General features: G+C 36.6%; 1 protein-coding gene across 1 annotated transcript in view; it reads left to right on the top strand.

Annotated features, from left to right (window-relative positions):
- The window catches only part of LOC145668965 (LHFPL tetraspan subfamily member 6 protein-like), a 473446-nt gene that overhangs the window by 381568 nt on the left and 71874 nt on the right, over window positions 1–20004 (top strand). The window contains exon 4 of the mRNA XM_081737259.1: window positions 18876–18974. Within this exon, the coding sequence (XP_081593385.1) occupies window positions 18876–18974 (99 nt within the window). The remainder of the gene's footprint in view (window positions 1–18875; window positions 18975–20004) is intronic.

The raw sequence follows: 20004 nt of genomic DNA, 5'->3' as shown, positions 1-20004 counted from the left end.
TATTCAAATTACGTTGTATCGTGCTCATAGTATTCGACACAAAGGTGCTTAAAATGTGTATTTTCCCGTCTGTCTCACTGCTGACAAGAGACGTATATTCAGATAAATCGAAATCAATATAACCGTCTTGATCATCTAGTGACTAGCGCGTGAAGATTTGGAAGACGAGATCTCAGCTTCAATTCTTAGTGGTTTAATTGAATGCACTAGTGTACCATTAAGATTCATATTTGAAGCTTAAAATATATAAAATGAATGGGAATGGGGAATGGCGGGAACTTCATAACGAGGAACTACATAATTTATACCGTTTACCAAATACTGTTAAGGTCATCAAGTCTAGGAGGTTCAGCTGGCCAAATCATGTAACCCAGAATGGAAGAAAGTAGGAACCCTTTCAAAGTTTTAACTTGAAATCCAATCGGAAAACGACCATTAGGAAGACCTAGGCGCAGGTGGGACGGCAATATTAAGATGGATCTCGCAGAAATATGAATACAAAGTAGGAAATGGATCTAGTTGGATGAGGATGGAAGTCAATGGAGAGCTTTTGTGAACGCTTCATTGGACCTCCGGGTTCCATAGGCCATAGAGTTAGTTAGTTAAAGTGATTCGTACACTAAGTTAAACTGTAGGTATCACCCAGTTATAGCTAGAAAGCAAGCTTTACTCTCAAATTAGACCATCATATTATCCCATTGCAAACTTTGGAAAAGATTCTTTTTATATAAATAAAATAAAAGCGAGCGAGGTCTAATATCACATGATACAGAATTATCGTTCAACAACTACTGTTACGCTACGGACGAAAATCAATTTAGCTGAAAACATGAAAAATTAAGCAACAAAGAAAATGTAATAGTAAAAAAAAGTTCAATATCTCTGTTCCAATAATATTGAATTTTTACTCGAAGTGCATGGCACGATTGGTTGATATTTGGTTCTCTCTGTCTTCTCTTCAAATAATCCTTTTTTTTAAATCTAAAAAGAAGAAAAGTGTTTCACTAAATGATTCAATAAATTATTTCATTAAAAGAGTCGAAAAAGGAAAGAGAAAGAGGGAGAGGAAGAGAGAAATAGCAGAATCTATAATGAAAGAATCTTTTTTTATTTGACTAAATGGTCGCGGCCGCTCTGATGGCGCTATATATATATATATATATATATATATATATATATATATATATATATATATATATATATATATATATATATATATATATATATATATACACATTTTTCCGTGTGGTTAATTTTAATTGGATAAAGCAATTAAAAGCATGAATAATTTAAAGAGAGAATGAATGAGAGAGAGAGAGAAATAGCTTTATAGCTTGAAATTGTATTAGGTGATTTCTGAAAAAGAAAATAAAAAAATATATTTCAATTGGATACAACATTTCGCTCTCTTTATTAGCGTCGAGAACGTATTATAGAGTTTCGTTGTCAAAATTAGATTTAATAATTAGTTACAAAAAAAAAAAAAAGGAAAGAAAAAGATAATGTTTCAAAATGAAATTAGAAACAGAACCGTCGTGAAGAATATTAGAAACCATAGAGTAGTTTCCTTGGAGAAAATATTAATCAAATAATTTAGGGAGATCTACTTTCATACCGACTACCGACTAGAAGTGCTAATTTACAGATATTCGTACGATGTTCAAAACAAAATAACAATATTCTATAGTCTGCTATACAGTAGAGAGAAACTTACTTAAAAGCCCGACGTACTAAAAATAATACAAAATTTACCTTTTTTTGAGAGGGTTGTTGTTTTTCATAAGTGAAAGGAGGTAATGAAATACAACGTACCACAATCATAGATAATATTATTCTACTACAGAGTGTCAGTACTTTATCTGCTTGTTGGTGTTGTTTTCTTTTTTGCTTGTAGAATTTATTGTATTTGTAAAATCAATCAGTAAATAAATCCTGATACCCATCTCCCAATGAAAAGTACAAATAAATAAATATTCTTGGCCCAAGAGAAGGCGTTACCTGCTGCGGCCCGCCCATCTTGATATGTGGATGAAATTGCAGTTTTAAAAAGAGAGTATTCTCGTGTTTACTCCGTAATATCTTTAACCGTAGAGTACTAAGATGGGTGAAAATTCACTCGTATTAATATTTATAAAGTATTAAAACTTTTTAAATGTATATAATGTATTTATTTTTTTCTATAGTGATATGGTAGGCAATTTTGTATTAAAGTATTTATTTAGAAGGTTTTTTTTAAAAAATAAAAAATTGACATTGGAACATGTCAAAAAATCTTATTTTAGCAAGAAAACATACAAAATTGACTTTTTACGATCCCTCACATCTTACATATAATTTTTATATATTATTGCACACTTATTATGTTAAACACTTTTATATAGTATCTTTATTATTTATATATGATCTTTATTTATCAATAGTATTGAATGCAATTTTGAATTAAAATATTTATTCAGAATTTTTATTTTCTTTCCAAAAAATTGACATTGGAACGCATCAAAAGAAAAAAATCTCACTTTGTCAAGAAAAAATTAATGCAAAATTTACTTTTTACAATAAAAGTATGTTATAAGAACTATATTATCTTACAGATTCGTCACATATTGAAAACGTTAGCTTTTTTTCAAAATTATGCACCAAAAAATTATGTGGGTGAAAATTCACCCGTGCTAGTATCTATAGAGTATTAAAACATGTTAGTACACTACGGTTAATCTACATCAGGGGCGGTTCCAGGACCGACTTCTGGGGGGGTGGTGGGTTATCATACTGCTACTTTTAAGGACTCCAAACTTTGGGATGGGTTTTATTTATATATATAAAATAAGAAAGTTTCCTCTTCTGGGGGGGGGGCGATCGCCCCGATCGCCTCCCCTGTATCCGCCCCTGATCTACATCCTAAATTTAGTAGTTGTGTTTGGAAACAGATACATGAAAGTAGAAGGCTAGAGATACACTCTTCATTTCGGTCAGGTCCAAAGCGCAGTTTAGCTTTTTATTTGCATGACCTCGGTATTGACAGAGTTGAAGAGCATTAATACAATGTACACTCATGTCCAAAATAATTGTAGCATATCTATAACTGTCTTCTTGTAAGAATATAATTTGATAATGATTTTGCAGGGCACTTTTAATACTGATACTATGAGTATAATCGGGAAATGTATATTTGTGGTAAATTTCATAGGAAAAGAATTATAAATACGAAAATTAGAATAAGTAAAACAAACTGTTGCTAAATGGACAAGAAAGTTTTAGTTTCGATTTATTGTTCTTATTTACTGCTCTTTTGACATGAAATTTTCCACATACACATCTTTGCCTATTATACACATATTAACATTACAAGAAATACCGGGCGTATTCGTTATCAAATTATATTCCTACAACAACATGTTTATAGACATGCGACAATAATTTTGGTCATGAGTGTACATAATTTTCTGTGGCGAACACGTCAGTCAAAGAAGAATGTAACGGCTAATAAATAAGAAATAGCAAAATGTGTATTTCGGTCCGATAAATGCATTCCTACTGCTGTATGAACTGCGCTATCTGGTGTGTGGGATTAAATAACTCGAATTCAACAGGAAGGGTACAAAAATAATATTGGAGTTGACCGTTGACTGATTAAAATTTTGTTGTACGGCTAATACTGAGTCTATATGAGACAATTGCTTAAAGTATGGTGTGGATCATTAGTCGGGCTTTATCCAAGGCTTGATTTACTCATTAAGGACTAAATCCATGAACACGCACTCACATAGAGCATTATCCACTTAGCTATGAAGGGCACGCGATCTATAGTAATTCTCCAGTTAAGAATGAAGAGTGAAAATATAAAAGAATCGAGACGAGACCCAGAATGTGAGTCTCGTCTCGATATTCGTATACAACTGTTGGAGTATATTGTCCAAAGTTCGACTCCTTGTGGGAGCTCTGATTTTCCGGTGTTGACCTACCGGTTCGCTTAATTTTCCCGCTATAGCATTACGCTTCAACTGTACCTAGTGTATGCCTCTACCACGTTCTTTCTCTTCCTGGTTTTCCTTCTGCCTTTCCCTTTATCAACACGGTGATCCAATCGGAGTGCCAAATAAGATGGCCAAGCATGCTGTTTCTTTTTTTCCCCTATTATCTTCATGATCTGTTGTCCTTCATTAGCTTCCTTTAATACGTCTTCATTCCTTTTCGTTTCGGTTAAAAATATGTGCAGCATTTTGCACCAATACCATATTTCAAATTCTCCCAGTTTGGATATTTCAGCTTTTCTCAATATCCATGTGTCTGATTCGTAAGGCGCCACGCTCCACACCAGAGTTTTAAGGGTTTTCACTACAGCGAAATTAATCTACCGCTAATTTTAGAGTTGTTTTTTAATATCTTCAAAACAAATAAAAATATTCGAAAAGCAGAAACGTAGTGAACTAGACAATACGAGTTTGCATGTGATACCTTTACCACAATTCATCTATCTGCTTTTGGTATGCCGCTATTTATAGAATCCGCAAAAAAATGCTAAATCTATCTACGGTTGCAAATCGAAAGCAGATAGATGAATTGTGGTAGCGGTATCACATGCAAAATCGTATTGTCTAGTTCACTACGTTTCTGCTTTTCGAATATTTTTATTTGTTTTGATGAAATTACAGAAAAACTCTAAAATTAACGTTAGTTTAATTTCGCTGTAGTGAAGACACTTAATAAGTCGTTTCCGCACGTCCAACGCCACATTTCTTGATGTTAGCAGTCCTCTTTTCTTATTGAATACTTTTTAGTCTGCGCTGTTCTTGAACTTACGTCTTTTTCACTTCTTCCGCCCGAGGATATTAGACTTCATAAATAGGGAAACGTGTTAACGTTTTTGATTCTCTTTCGCTCTAGCCATACGTTTGCCTCTTCCTGTCCTGCTCGTGTGCACCTTATCACTTTAGTTTTCTTCTCATTTATCTTCATTTTGCATGCTTTTTCCAGATGGTCATTCAAGTTTCAAAGTGCTTAGAAAACAATATTGGATACACTGTAAACTGTTTGTTTGGCTTTTACCTCAAAAATCAAAAGTACATAGCATGGGAGCCACAAGGTGGGGGCAGGGTGGGGCCCGGGACCTCGCTCTGGCTCACAAAAATGTATACGTAATATAGCAAAGCACGTATATTAAATACCAGAAATACCAGACGTTAGCAACCATGGAAATGGGACCCTCTAGAAAATTTTCTTAGGGTGCCCCTGGAACATAGTGCTCTTTTACGCTTCTTCCAAGGTCCTACTTAATAACAAAGTGTCCACTCAAAGACAAAGGCAATTTATAAATCAACTTTCAGAAAAGTAGATGTCGAACTATTCGGTAATCTCCCAGGTTGAGTTATCTGTCTAATTACTGCATAAACCAGCCTCGAATATGCCTAAGTTCAAAGAGGAACGAGTATATACTCAACAGTATCTAGAAATAGCAGAGCAGAGCAGAGCAGAGATTTCTTGGCGGTTTTTGTGGTTGATTTAAGTTTTAGTAATGTAGAAATCATGAGATTCACAAGAGATATAATATTTCAACAAGAGATATAATATTGCCAATTTTCAATTACAAAAGGCACTGAAATTGTTCTTATTTCTAAAATTTACATTTTCTTAAAGTTTCTATCTTATTTTGTATTTCTAACATTTTGTTAAATTAGATTTTCTTTACAGAGTTGACTATCAGAGCCATCTATGTTCTTATCCAATGATTGCTGTTTTCTTTTAAATTAACTTGGAATCTTAATGACAGTGAATTTTACCGATTTCTTCTTCAAATTCTGTTAAAAACATGCCCCTTTCAGTGGCGGATCTAGAAGGTAAAAACTGGGGGAGCAAACATGTACCCAGACTATGATAGGTATAGCATGAGTTTACTATAAACTTTTAAAAATATATAAATAATAGCTTAAATTATTTTGTCACTGAAAAAAACTGAGAGGAGGGCCTAGGCCTCCCAGCCCTGTGCCTAGATCCGCCACTGGCCTCCTGTTTTTAAAATGATAATTTGCATTAGGTCTATGTATAAATTTAAAATCTCTTATATTATCTAAACAAAAAATCTAATTTTCATGAAGTAATTCACCATTGAGTAAATTTAACCCTTTCGAGACAGGGTGGCCAAAGTGGCACCAATTACGGTGCCACTTCCTCAATCCTTTTCTATGTGAACACTAATTAAAATACCGGGATGATTTTTTCTATGACAACTATGGTTGGACCATAGAATTTCTCCCTGAGTGTCGAATTTCCCTCTCAAATTTGAACCCAAATTAAAAAATTAGAGAAATTTCGAATTTTCAATTTTCGTTTTTATTTTTTTCACTATAATTTTCTTCGTTTTAGAGAGATCTACTTAGGATTTGTCAGTCACATGGATACCTAATTTTTTAGACCAATTTGAACTCAAATCAGTGTTGCCAACTAGGGAAATTAAAATTTACCTATTTTTCGGTCATAAATTTATAAATTTTGGAAAGTTTTGTTTATAAATTCGTACCTATACGTATGAACGCAAGTCAGCTTTCGCCAGTCTAACATCATTCCTTAATGAACGAAAGCAAGTACAGCTCGTTACAAGTGGGTAATTAGGGAGCGCACGAAAACTTTGAATTTAGGTTCTAAACTGTTTTTATTTATTTATTTATTTATTTATTTTTACTTTCCTGTTTACCATAATCTATTTTCTAAATTACAAGCTTCCTTTATTAGATATCAACATGATACTTCTAGGATATTAGTGGTGTGCCAAAGTTTATTTTAAGATAGTTTGCCTCTGTCTAGTAGCAGTGTTTCCGACCGTAAAAAATTCCCTATGTTAGGGGAAAGTTCGGAAAAATTCCTTTTTTCCCTCTTCTTGCCTACTTTTCCGTCTTGTTGGCTACATTAAGACAAACGTACCAGTATTTGAAAGTCTCGTCTTTGCCCTACACAGCGCACTATAAACATTTCAATAAGATCGTTAGGGAAAGTACAGTTGAGGTTTACAGTAGACCTTGTTCTCTAAGTGGAAAGATAACTGTGATTTTTTTAAAGGTAGAATGGGATATTGTTTTAATGACATGCTTAGTTTATTAGATATAGTCATGATACTTCTAGGATATATTAGTGGTGTACCAAAGTTTATTTTGAGATAGTTTGAGCTTCCCTGGTAACAGTGTTTCCAGCCATAGAAAATTTTAATTCCTGATTTTAGATTGACAATTCTGAAAACCCCCACTTTTCTCTCTATAATTTCCCCCTTGCTGACCACAATGAAACAAACGTATCAGCGTCTGAAAGCCTAGTGTTTGGCCAACCTAATGCATCATAGAAAGTTGCAATAGAACAATTAGGAAAGGTGGAGCGTCTGCAAAAGTGTTGATTTTTGCTTCTGAGGCGGAAAAACTGTAAAAAATTCGTGTGTACGATGAGAGAGATTTTTTTATTTTTATTTTTGTATGACAGCCAACGACTTCTCGTTTTCACTATGCGTTGTCAATGCCAAAGATTTTTTTTTAGGTGCCTTCGACTTATGTGGCAACAGTGGTGCCAACCCAAAAAATCTTAAAATTCGATTAGGAAATTTTCACACCTACATTTTTGTTCATAATTTCCGTCCCGTTGGTAACATTGCAATCAAACTTACGCCATAAAATTGCTGCATCCTACTTCTTAAACGCAAGGTCCTCAACATATTAATCGAGTGAATAGTCCTTGAGCTATAATTTATTAACTGAAAAGCTATCAAAATGCCAAAGGTAACCCTGTCTCGAAAGGGTTAAAGAAGAACTCAATGAAATTAAACAATTGAAATTCTAATCTATTTAAAAGAAATCACAGAACCAACAGTTATAACCCTATTTATAAGCAAGAAAGTCTTCGTTTGTAAGAAACGTTAACATGCAAACGTCAAAACATTTAAGTTAGGGGTTGCATCTATTATTATATGGGAATAGTCTTAATCTTTATTTTAAATGCAGGATGCCTAGCTCTGTTAGTCCCTCTGGTTGCTAATAGTTTATAGTGAAAATAGTTGTCAGCAGCTGCGCTGCCTCTTACCTGACGCCGAGAAAGGTATCATTAGCATGCAAGCAATTTGGATTACGAATAGGAATTAGGTTTCTGGGCTTTCGGCTTCTATGGCCATGTTAAACCGTCACTAGGATTAGGATTAGGAATTAGATTTCTGGACTATCGGCATCTATGGCCATGTTAGCCCGTCACTAGGATTAGGATTGGGAATTAGATTTCTCCACTTTCGGCATGTATGGCTACGTTAGGCCATCACTAAGATTAGGATTAGGAATTAGATTTTTGGACTTTCGGCATCTATGCCATGTTAGGCCGTCACTACGATTAGAATTAGGAATTAGATTTCTGGACTTTCGGCATCTATGGCCATGTTAGCCCGTCACTAAGATTAGAATTAGGAATTAGATTTCTCCACTTTCGGCATCTATGGCCATTTAGCCCGTCACTAAGATTAGGATTAGGAATTAGATTTCTCCACTTTCGGTATCTATGGCCATTTAGCCCGTCACTAAGATTAGAATTAGCAATTAGATTTCTGGACTTTCGGCATCTATGGCCATTTAGCCCGTCACTAAGATTAGGATTAGCAATTAGATTTCTGGACTTTCGGCATCTATGGCCATTTAGCCCGTCACTAAGATTAGGATAAGGTATTATATTTCTGGACTTTCGGCATCTATGGCCATGTTAGCCCGTCACTAGGATTAGGATTAGGAATTATATTTCTGGACTTTCGGCATTTATGGCCATGTTAGCCCGTCACTAGGATTAGGATTAGGAATTAGATTTCTGGACTTTCGGCATCTATGGCCATTTAGCCCGTCACTAGGATTAGGATAAAGAATTAAATTTCTGGACTTTCGGCATCTATGGCCATGTTAGCCCGTCACTAAGATTAGGATTAGGAATTAGATTTCTGGACTTTCGGCATCTATGGCCATTTAGCCCGTCAATTAGATTTCTGGACTTTCGGCATCTATGGCCATTTAGCCCGTCACTAGGATTAGGATTAGGAAATAGATTTCTGGATTTTCGGCATTTATGGCCATGTTAGCCCGTCACTAGGATTAATATTAGGATTTAGATTTCTGGACTTTCGGCATTTATGGCCATGTTAGGCCGTCACTAGGATTAGGATTAGGATTTAGATTTCTGGGCTTTCGGCATCTATGGCTATGTTAGCCCGTCACTAAGATTAGAATTAGGAAGTAGATTTCTGGACTTTCGGCATGTATGGCCATGTTAGGCCGTCACTAAGATTAGGATTAGCAATTAGATTCCTGGACTTTCGACATCTATGGCCATGTTAGCCCGTCACTAAGATTAGAATTAGGAATTAGATTTCTTGACTTTCGGCATCTATGGCCATGTTAGCCCGTCACTAGGATTAGGATTAGGAATTAGATTTCTGGACTTTCGGCATCTATGGCCATGTTAGCCCGTCACTAGAATTAGGATTAGGAATTAGATTTCTGAACTTTCGGCATCTATGGGCATTTAGCCCGTCACTAGGATTAGGATAAGGAATTAGATTTCTGGACTTTCGGCATCTATGGCCATGTTAGCCCGTCACTAGGATTAGGATTAGGAATTAGATTTCTGAACTTTCGGCATTTATGGCCATGTTAGCCCGTCACGAGGATTAGGATTAGGAATTAGATTTCTGGACTTTCGGCATGTATGGACTGGTTATTCCGTCACTAGGATTAGGAATTAGATTTCTGGACTTTCGGCATCTATGGCCATGTTAGGCCGTCACTAAGATTAGGATTAGAAATTAGATTTCTGGACTTTCGGCATTTATGGTCATGTTAGCCCGTCACTAGGATTAGGATTAGGAATTATATTTCTGGACTTTCGTCATCTATGGGCATGTTAGCCCGTTACTAGGATTAGGATTAGGATTTAGATTTCTGGGCTTTCGGCATCTATGGCCATGTTAGGCCGTCACTAAGATTAGGATTAGGAATTAGATTTCTGGACTTTCGGCATCTATGGCCATGTTAGCCTGTCACTAAGATTAGGATTAGGAATTAGATTTCTGGACTTTCGGCATCTATTGCCATGTTAGCCCGTCACTAAGATTAGAATTAGGAATTAGATTTCTGGACCTTCGGCATCTATGGCCATTTAGCCCGTCACTAAGATTAGGATTAGGAATTAGATTTCTGGACTTTCGGAATCTATGGCCATGTTAGCCCGTCACGTATAAGGGATGACGTCCCTCTGTGATCATACTCTCCGATGAAAGGGAAGGAAGGAAACTGTCTGGGACCTGTATGTTGGGTATCATCCAGGCATTTTCGTATTGTGAATGAGGAAAATACAGGAAAACCTTACTCAGTAGGGCTGGCCTGAGAAAAGTTCTCATAGTTTTTTCAACCGAGAGCCTCCACCAGGAATCGAATCCGGGACCGCTCGCACCAAAACCGAGAGCGTTAGCGAGTACGCCACGCGGGGCTACGGAAGCAATTTGGAGAAGAGGATAACTAGCAAATAATAATGTTTAGCAGTGTTTCTATGAGACGAGACGAGACGAAGTGATACATAAGGCTTTTTTTGTCTCGTTCTTGTAAATTTATATCAATTTTATGCCATGTTTTTTTCTTAGTTTTCTCTAGAGCTTAACAGAATCACTCCGCGTTACAAGTCGTGCACGAAGTGTGTAATATATCAACATTTAAACCATACTTATTATTGGTGCATATTGTGTAATAACTTTCATATCTTTAACCGTTCATAAATTTTCTTCTCTGTGTTCGTACAATTACTTTATCAATTAATAATTTTTTTTCACTATGAATCATCTAACACCAAGACAATGATTGAGATGTAGGGCTTTGGTGATCTAGTATGAGATTCGTCTCGTCTCGAATTTGTAAAGGCATTTCTCGTCTCGATTCTTGCCGCGTGGGCAACATTAATGCTTATAGTGACCGCGATAAATCGTGAAGCCTGGACTCTGCACGAATCATACAACTGCTTTGCTTCACGTGTGCTGGATCGGAAGGATTCGGTATAATTCGTGGAACTGCCTTGTGAATGCAAACGTAAGAAAAGTGAAACAGCACATGTTCACCAATAATGTTGTTAAACTTAGAGAACATGGCAAACGAGCGAAGGAAAGAAAGAAAAAACAGCTCTTAAAGAATTATAGCAGGGACACTAACAATTACTCGAATTTCACTGTAACAATAATAATAGCAAAAATATAAAATAATGACAACAACAATAACACAAAACGAAACTTAGCGGCAATCTGACAACACTGTACCCTCAAGAGATGTTTTCCGTATGGCACGAGAGTCGACACTGGCAAAACACCATAGGTAGGAGTTGACGACTGGGACACAGCCTCGCGTTCTATTGGGTGGTGAAATTGTTAAATCTAGATCAAGCTTCACGACTCCTTGCGATTTCTCGCACTTCCTAGATGAAATACAAATTACACTAACAGCATTGACTAGAAGAAACAGAGCTGGAGGAATTCTCTCATCAACTAAATAATGTCTCAAGACCCTAAAGTCTTCACCTCATTAACTTGAATGTTTGAGTATAGATTTAATTCTATTTTCAAACAAAGTATCAAATTTGATATTATCTGGTCAGTTCTCAGGACAGAGAACTTCTTCTACACAGCTCACTGGGGTAGTTGCACCTATTTCCAATAGACTTTCTGGCTGTAAGCTATCATAAAGATATCCTATATTAATTTAATGTTGTCTTTATTTTAAATTTTATTTTTACTGCTCCCTTAGTCTACCACAGAAGTCAAGCCCTATTAATTATTATTATAGAGATAAAAGTGAAAGTCCCGGTATTATATTTAATAAGGGATCTAACTTCCAATCGAATAGCCCGCGTTTGATCCGTGATGGTGCCGAGAAAGTTTTCTTGTTCTACCTTCGTTCCAATGTACCTTTGAGGTTCCTCCTGCTTTTTAAAATGGATACCTGGGACAATCTAATGAAGTCAAGTGCTGAAGCATGGTCTTGACTACATCATATCCATGGCTGTCTGTGTCAAGAAAATGGAACACCGCAAATAACTTCATGACCCCGTCCGAAAAGTTTGAGCTCTAATTCATTCTACAGGGCGGTCAGGAAGTCGCTTCACACCAGCAATAAATGCGTGTAACAATGTAAGACGTTAAGATATTTAAAATTTGAACCTCCCATCCTGATGATTGATATGACAACAGTGCTCTTCACGTGAATTGCCACGTAACTGCCACGTGACTGCCAGCGTAGGGAGAAGAATAAAATCTCTGCATAGAACGGTTAATTGTCTCGCCTTTCCGTCTTTGGTGAACAACAATGGCAGATACCAGTGACTTCACTTTAGAGGAGTCGCTTAGTCGCAAGTATGTAGGTCCATGAACGGAAGCATAAATAACGAAAGTGTACAGCAGGTGATAAATAGGTTTCGTAAAAGGTTCGATAAGGAGCCACCAAGTCGTCAGACTTTGATCACGTGGGAGAAGAAAGTTTTTCTCTTGGGAAGTGTTCTGGTCGTCCATCAACCTGAAAGGAAACTTTTGCAGAAGTTAGTGCGTCAGTGATGTGTTCACCCTGCAAATCGACCAGGAAGCGTTCTCCAGAACTTGCAATTGCCAGAAGCACAATGCAGCCCGACATGAAAATGGACTCCAGGTATAAAGGGTCTTTCTGGTCACCTTGTACGAGAAAATGAAAAATGAACAACTGGTAGGAAGTGAGGCAGGAAAATCGTATTTTCGAGGGATAATTAGTGTAATCAATATCGCACGCTATGAATTTTCCCAGGTTCGTGTTGCCGGTCAAATTGAAAGTCAGCTTTGAAGACATGGCAGAAATGACACTAGCTGTCTCAGTTCACCCAGTTTATGCAGTTTTGAGCGAGAACGTGGTGTAAGCCTGCGATGAACTGTTCAACAGAGTTGCACAAATGTCCGCTATGCAACGTTGTTCCGAGAATGATGAGCGCTCTACGAATGATGGGATGAATGCCTAGACCACAATCTCAGACAAGCTCCACTGTAGATCGCATTCCAACCACATCACAGATTAGGATCAATGTAGCACCTGGGAGGTAAGCTTGAACGTTCTGGAACCATGTGCTGGGCACGCAGCTCAATTATGAGTGCTGTTCAAAACGTATTGCCATGGTGCAACTCACCTGCAATACAATTGAGGTGCAAATGGCATAGTATTGTGTTTAATGATGAGAACTGGCTCTGATTATTGCTAGTATGGCGTTGATCCGTGAGTAGCACCTTCCACAATGTATACAGTAGCAACACGCAGAACCAAAATCAGATATCCTACAATTACCATTCTCCTCTTGTAGTCATACAGGGAATATTCAGTAGTGCAGCGTTTACACCCAGAACACAATCCATCGTCCTGCTATCATTCCTGTCTCTTCAGCGAAACATGTTTTCTTAGCCAGGGAAAGACATCCCACATACTGCTTTCTCATCCAATGGCTATGTGAACTACACAATCACCAGACTTGCTCCCATTTAGTATCTGTATGTGTGATGGGGGAGGCTCAATTGGACAGCATATGGTCCAGTCTGAAAGTCAGGTGACAAATATTGATCAACTGCGCTACAATATAAAGAGTATGGAACGTGATTCCGCATTAAAATATTCGGCTCCTCGAGATCATCTCCATACGAAAATGGAGCCCTGCGTTGCAGCTTGAGGAGAATACACGTACAACATAGAGCCATGATTCTTTGATACATCTTGTACATGTTGTCCAAAGATGTGGGATTCTGTACGCATAATGTGCAGTGTATGGTCTATAAAGTGTGTATATGATATTTCCTTCAAGTCCAGATGTAAAATCCTCATTTTCCAGTATATATTAGAGGCAATATTATCACCTGTTTAAATCGATAATATCGTTCAACTTGGTTCTGAAAAACGCTTGGATTTCCTACTAGATCTTGACCAAAATAGTGCTTTTGACTACACGCTTTAAGGATACGTATTGAAAACACCAAATGGCATAGGAACAAGAATTAAACTGATAGTTCACAAGGCAAAAATGGCCGTGCTCATGAAGTAAAAAAGATGCATTGCTCACCCTCGCCCATTTGACATCAATTCTACAGGATAAGCAGATGGAGTATCGGAATGCAGTCGACTGGGAACCGTAGCAGATTGATGTCTTTTTTACTTGAATTTAGCCTACCATATCCTTTCGAGTCATTCAGTTCTTTATTGGCTGTTCAGTAGAGGCTTCCTAGATTCACTTTTACAAAATGTTTTATTTTAAATGGATTTATTGACGTACAGTAAAAAGATTTAGTACGTTACGATTTACGCTCATGAACTGTACTGTACATATACTGTCTTCCTTCTCTCTACAGCTGCGAGTGTATTAGACAAGAAAGAATATTTAATACATTGTCTTGGGACAAAAGAACGGAAATGTTTCTTTGTTTCGTGTTACGTATGTCACTTTTTGTTGTCTTCGATCCGATTGACTTTTATTGCATCACAAAACCAGTTTGGTAACTTTGAACGTGAAAGAAAAAACACCTGTGCGTCCGGTACTGAATTGCCTCCTCATAAAACATAATTTTGTTTAACATTTCGTGTAATATTTTCTTACCTGACCGCAATTTTTAATTTACAAGCTATGATTTTTGTCATTGATGTAGGTTTTCACAGAACGTTATTTGCTTATGATTTGTATATTGGTACATTTGGTTGATTTGATTGGAGTGTCCTGTTCAGCATCGAGGCTATATGAGATGCTTGTCTACAGTTTAAAATTGAATCCAAACCACTGTAATGTCTTCAAGCGTTCAGAGGCAGATCTATAAGGCGAAGGGGGGGGGGGGGAGCAGCCAGAATCCAGACTATGGCAATTATATCACGAGATTACTATAAGCTTCCAAATATATATAATAGATTAAATTATTTTTGTCACTATAAAACTGGGGGGGGGGGGCTAGTCCTCCCTGACCCCGGGCTAGATCCGCCACTACAAACATTTCTGGTGCACAGAGAACAGGGAATCGAACCCGGAACCTCGAGACGTGCACGAAAGACGCGCGCAATGTAGCCATTACACTAGCGAGTAGGGCATTGATACCTTTGTCTTCCCTGTCATGTTCTTGCACTGTATAAGGTACTTTTATTACAATCTCAACGTATGGAAATTCAGATAACCAAGATATAAATGAAAATGGAAAACGTCGGCTGGTTAAATAACACAGACCAGGGCTGCAATTTGGGAGAGGAGCAGGAAGGTGAAGGTACCTATATAAGTTTCTGATCGTCGTGTTCCAGCTAATTCGATGATAAAATTGACCCTAGAAGTGACACAGGTATTTGGGCAAACTGTATTGTCAAAAGCCATGGTGACTGGAACGAAGCGGTCAGTGTCAAATTTTCAAATAAGACGGGAGAAAATAGAACAGATGTCTAGTTTTCGATACTTGGGTAGTATTATAAGAATTTACATGAAATATGAAGAAGAAATAAAAGCAAGGATAGGAATGGCGAACGAAGCCTTCAGGAGAAAGAAAATATATTATTTTGTGGAACCTTGAATAAAGATCATAATCCATAATCATCATATGGATTAAAACTTTTCAGTTTGGAACTTCATTTCAACTTTGGAGATAACAGTTTTAACATTTTATCTTTTTATCTTCATCTTGCACTTTGGTTGTTCTATATTTTTGCTTCGGCCATGCTGTGTAGTAATACTTGAGTTCGTATAATACAGACAATTTAAGCAGTTGCCAAATTTATTACAGATTTCCAGTAGTATCTTTGGCTTGGCGTAATTACCTGCAAGTGTTGGTAAATACGCCACTTTGTAACACTTTTTTTCTTTTACCTTGGGTACAACATGGAAGTATGTGACATCATTGCCGCATTTTTTCTACACGCGGAAAAGGCTACTCTGCAATGCACATGTGTTGTTCTTTGTGTTTCACGAAAATTAAGTCCGTAAACAATACAACACCCTTAACGTGGCGTATTTACTTGCACCTACCTTAGTTCTTGTCGGGTTTCCAGAAGAATAGTGACTCTTTCTGCTGCTACTTGTTGGCCATTGCTGTACCTAATCCAATTGACAATCAGCAGTCGAAATACCCTGTTCCTGACTTTAAAAGAAAATGAAATCTTTAGTTTTACGTCTTCCTGACTTTCAGTCCATAAGTTTGCATATATATACAGGCGCGGATCCAAGGGGAGCTATAGGGGCTGTAGCCTCCCCTTTGACGAACAGGTATACACTGGATAAAATGGTCTTCAATCCTGTTTTACCCTGGATAAAGCGGCAAATTACTGGTTTAGCCCCTTTCTTGTTCATATCCTAGATCCGCCATTGTATATATATATAATATACTACTGAAAAACGGAATACTATTTGAGGAGCTTATATCTAAGCGGAAACATTTCCATCTCCAATTTTTTGCTAAATTTACCTTTAGCGGCTTCTGAAGGTATAGGATGAACTCTGTCGCATTACGAGATAGTATTTATACAAACGGAAATCTTTTTAGTAGAAATAACAATGTAAAGTTAGTCGTGTCTATATATATATATATATATATATATATATATATATATATATATATATATATATATATATATATATATATATATATATATATATATATATATATATATATAAAGAGTTCAACCGCCTTTCTTAGTACACGAATATACAATTTATTAAAAACATATGTTTCTAAAATTCAGAGGATGAGACTTTACATGCGAGGTGTATTCAAAAAGTATCGAACCTTATTTTTTCCCGCGTTAACCAATGACGCGCGGGAGACCTTCTTCAGTGTAGATGTAGAGGGAACACTCATGCGCAGGCGTGAATTTTTTACCATCCACTGAAAGCGTCAGTCACTGGCAGTCAGCCAACGAGTGAAGACGTGTAGTGAGCGGTCCTCGGATTTCAGTTTTTTGTAAAATGACAGAAAAACTTGAGCAGCAGAGATAGTGCATCAAATTTTGCCAAAAACCTTGGCGATACCCAAGCAGAAACCATTCAACCAGATCGGTATATTCAATTTTGAATGAGAATATGGACATAAGGAGAAAGCCCGCGAATTTTTTTTTTCAGGCTTTTATCGCTAAACACAACATTCCTGTATGTTGTCAGGCTCCTTACTCACCTGACATGGCTCCGTGAGACTTTTGGTTATTTCCCAAGCTGAAAATACCACTAAAAGAGATCCGATTTGAGTCAAGAGAAGATATGCGAAATGCAACAGCAAGGTTGCTCATCATTCCAGAAACTGCGTTCCAGAAGTGTTTCCAACAATGGCGGAAGCTCTGGGAGAAGTGTGTGCCTTGAAAGGGATTAGTGTTTCGGATTTCCACATCAATAAATGCATTTTTGCCAACCAAGTGTTTGATAGTTTTTGAACACACCTTGCATACCACTTGGTAAACCTCATTGAACTGAACCAAATTATATGGATGAGAATAAAACCCCATGATTAATTCTCGAGAAAATCTAGAAAAAAAATTTTTATTGAAATATTAAATATTGATATAAAATGTACGACAACCATTCCATTAAAGGACTGTATTATCATCAAGTTCTTCAGCATAGTAGCAGCAAGATAACCGTAGACGTCCCTGGACGACAGACAGTACGTGGTATGCTTAATGAGATAAAGCGAAAACCTATCATTAATTAAATTAATTTTTTTTTAAAAAAAGTTTTTGTTCAACTAAAATGTTAACACATACATCAATTAATAGGTCATATGGAGCTAAACAAAAAGATTTCCCTCAGAGCAAATTCGTTTACTTAATATTCGACAAAATCGAGCAAAAGGAATTTTTGTAACGGTGAAAAGCAAGGCGTTCATTGTCAATAACAGTCGACAGTTTTTATTGGAAGAAATGAAATCTATTCTTCTTTGTCTTTCTCTAATGGCGACATATATCCTCCGAATATTTACATATATACAAAGTCTCACCGGAAAGTAATGTCACCCTGTCCAGAAATGAAAAAGAAACATTTATTTACATAATAATAGGAATAATAACACCTGCACATTAAAGTTCTTCAAACTCCTGCTTCGATACACCTTTTCCAGCAGGAATTCCCACTCTACAAAAGCATCGTGGAAATTCTGTTTAGGAAGTTCGTTTAAAGCTATTTTACAAGCTACTTTCATGCCATCAATTGTTCTGTAGAGATGCACTTTCAGGGTAAGGGGATTTCAAACGGGGAAACAAAAAAAAAAAAAAAAAAAAGTCTGCTGGAGATGCCGATTTGCCGAGCTTCACACGAAACTTTATCGTGTATCGCTGTTTCAATGAGCGCTGCATCGCAACTTACACACTTTGCCCGTCCTTCATCTGCGAGAGCTCAGAGACAACTGAACGAACACTTGCTTGGTGGTTGACTTACACCATTAATCTCAGTGGATAGAGTGCGCTGCAATGTACAGTCGCTTTACAGAAATATGTGACAATACTTTCCGGACATACTTTGTACTCCGAATAGGTACACGCATGTGTATTTGTAATTTTGTTTACAATATCTCACCGAAGAGTGACCCACTTAATTCTCCCCATATCTTCATGATCCTGCACTTATATATATATTTGTAAAACCTTACGAAGTACCTATTTTTTATCACTCTGGCCAAAGAGAAGGCGTCACCTTCTACGCCCCGCCCATCGTTCGATGGGAATGAAAGACAGAGGGGGGAAAGTACCTTTTCTGTTGAAATACGTGCAGCGAAAAGGCTGAGAAAATTAAATTTATGTATATGGAGATACTTATTTGAATATTGTTTAATTTGAATTGTAGTACTAGGTCAATATTCAACATTCATTTTTCTTTTAACCTTACAGCGCTATTGGTCTCCGGTGGAGCTGCTCTTTACCCTATTGGCTGGGACAACAGGGAAGTGAAGGAATCGTGCGGAAACACTTCCGATGTATACAATTTAGGTAAGATTATCATTTTCCTTATATATATATATATATATATATATATATATATATATATATATATATATATATATATATATATATATATATAATATGATGAAAAGGAAGAATTACATTAGGTTTCGTTTTTGTAAATATTTGTGTACTGAACGAAATATTAATGTTTGTAAGTAATTATTTTCTGTTTCCTTGTATTATGACAACGTAGAAAAATAGAATGGATGTGTGTGGAATGAATAGATAAACAGAGCTAACTCGTGGGCAAAATAAAAATAATCCCGTTTGGATTCAATTAAACGTCTACGTTATAAAGATTTATGTTATAATTTATAATGTTTTCGCAAGCCAAACACTATAATTTCACGGAATTATTACAAATTACTGTAATTATTTTAAGCTTAACTAACGTCCCGTGTTTATGCTATGAGGCTACGAATGATGATAATAATAATGAACAAAATGTGCAATAAAGAAAGCGGGAGAAAACAGGAAAACCCATAAAAACACTTACATAGTGCTTGTCCATCACAAATTCCACTTAGAGCGAGCTGTGATCGAACTAAAGACTAAAGGCGCCAAATGTGAGTCATGTGCCAACTTTGTTCCAAATTACTGTAATTTGTTTATTGATATAGTTATTTGTAGTACGAACAATAACACCGTGATGCACACCAGGATGGTCTATGGTAGTGGTTCTCAACCGATGTGTCGTGACACACTGGTGTATCACGCAGTGTCGAGAAATTTTAGAATTTAAAAGTCAAGAAAATCGATACTGATTGTACCAGTCAACATCTCCAGCGGTACAGTGAGAAAAAAATCCTGTGTGGCGTACATAAAAACGTATGTTACATTTGTAAATCCTGCAGTTTTTGGACTTAACGTACCAAAAACGTATAACTGAAAAAGCATGTTTTATATCATTTTCCGTATAAGTGTTTCATCTGTACGTACTTTCCGTATGAAACAATATAGCAGGATCTCACATATAAACGGACGTACATAACATATAGCTGACCCGAAGGTAACA

Source organism: Thermobia domestica, chromosome 13, assembly GCF_964235325.1.
Source record: "Thermobia domestica chromosome 13, izTheDome1.hap1.1, whole genome shotgun sequence".
Taxonomy (NCBI): Eukaryota; Metazoa; Arthropoda; class Insecta; order Zygentoma; family Lepismatidae; genus Thermobia; species Thermobia domestica.
This window is presented reverse-complemented; position numbering and strand designations above follow the sequence as displayed.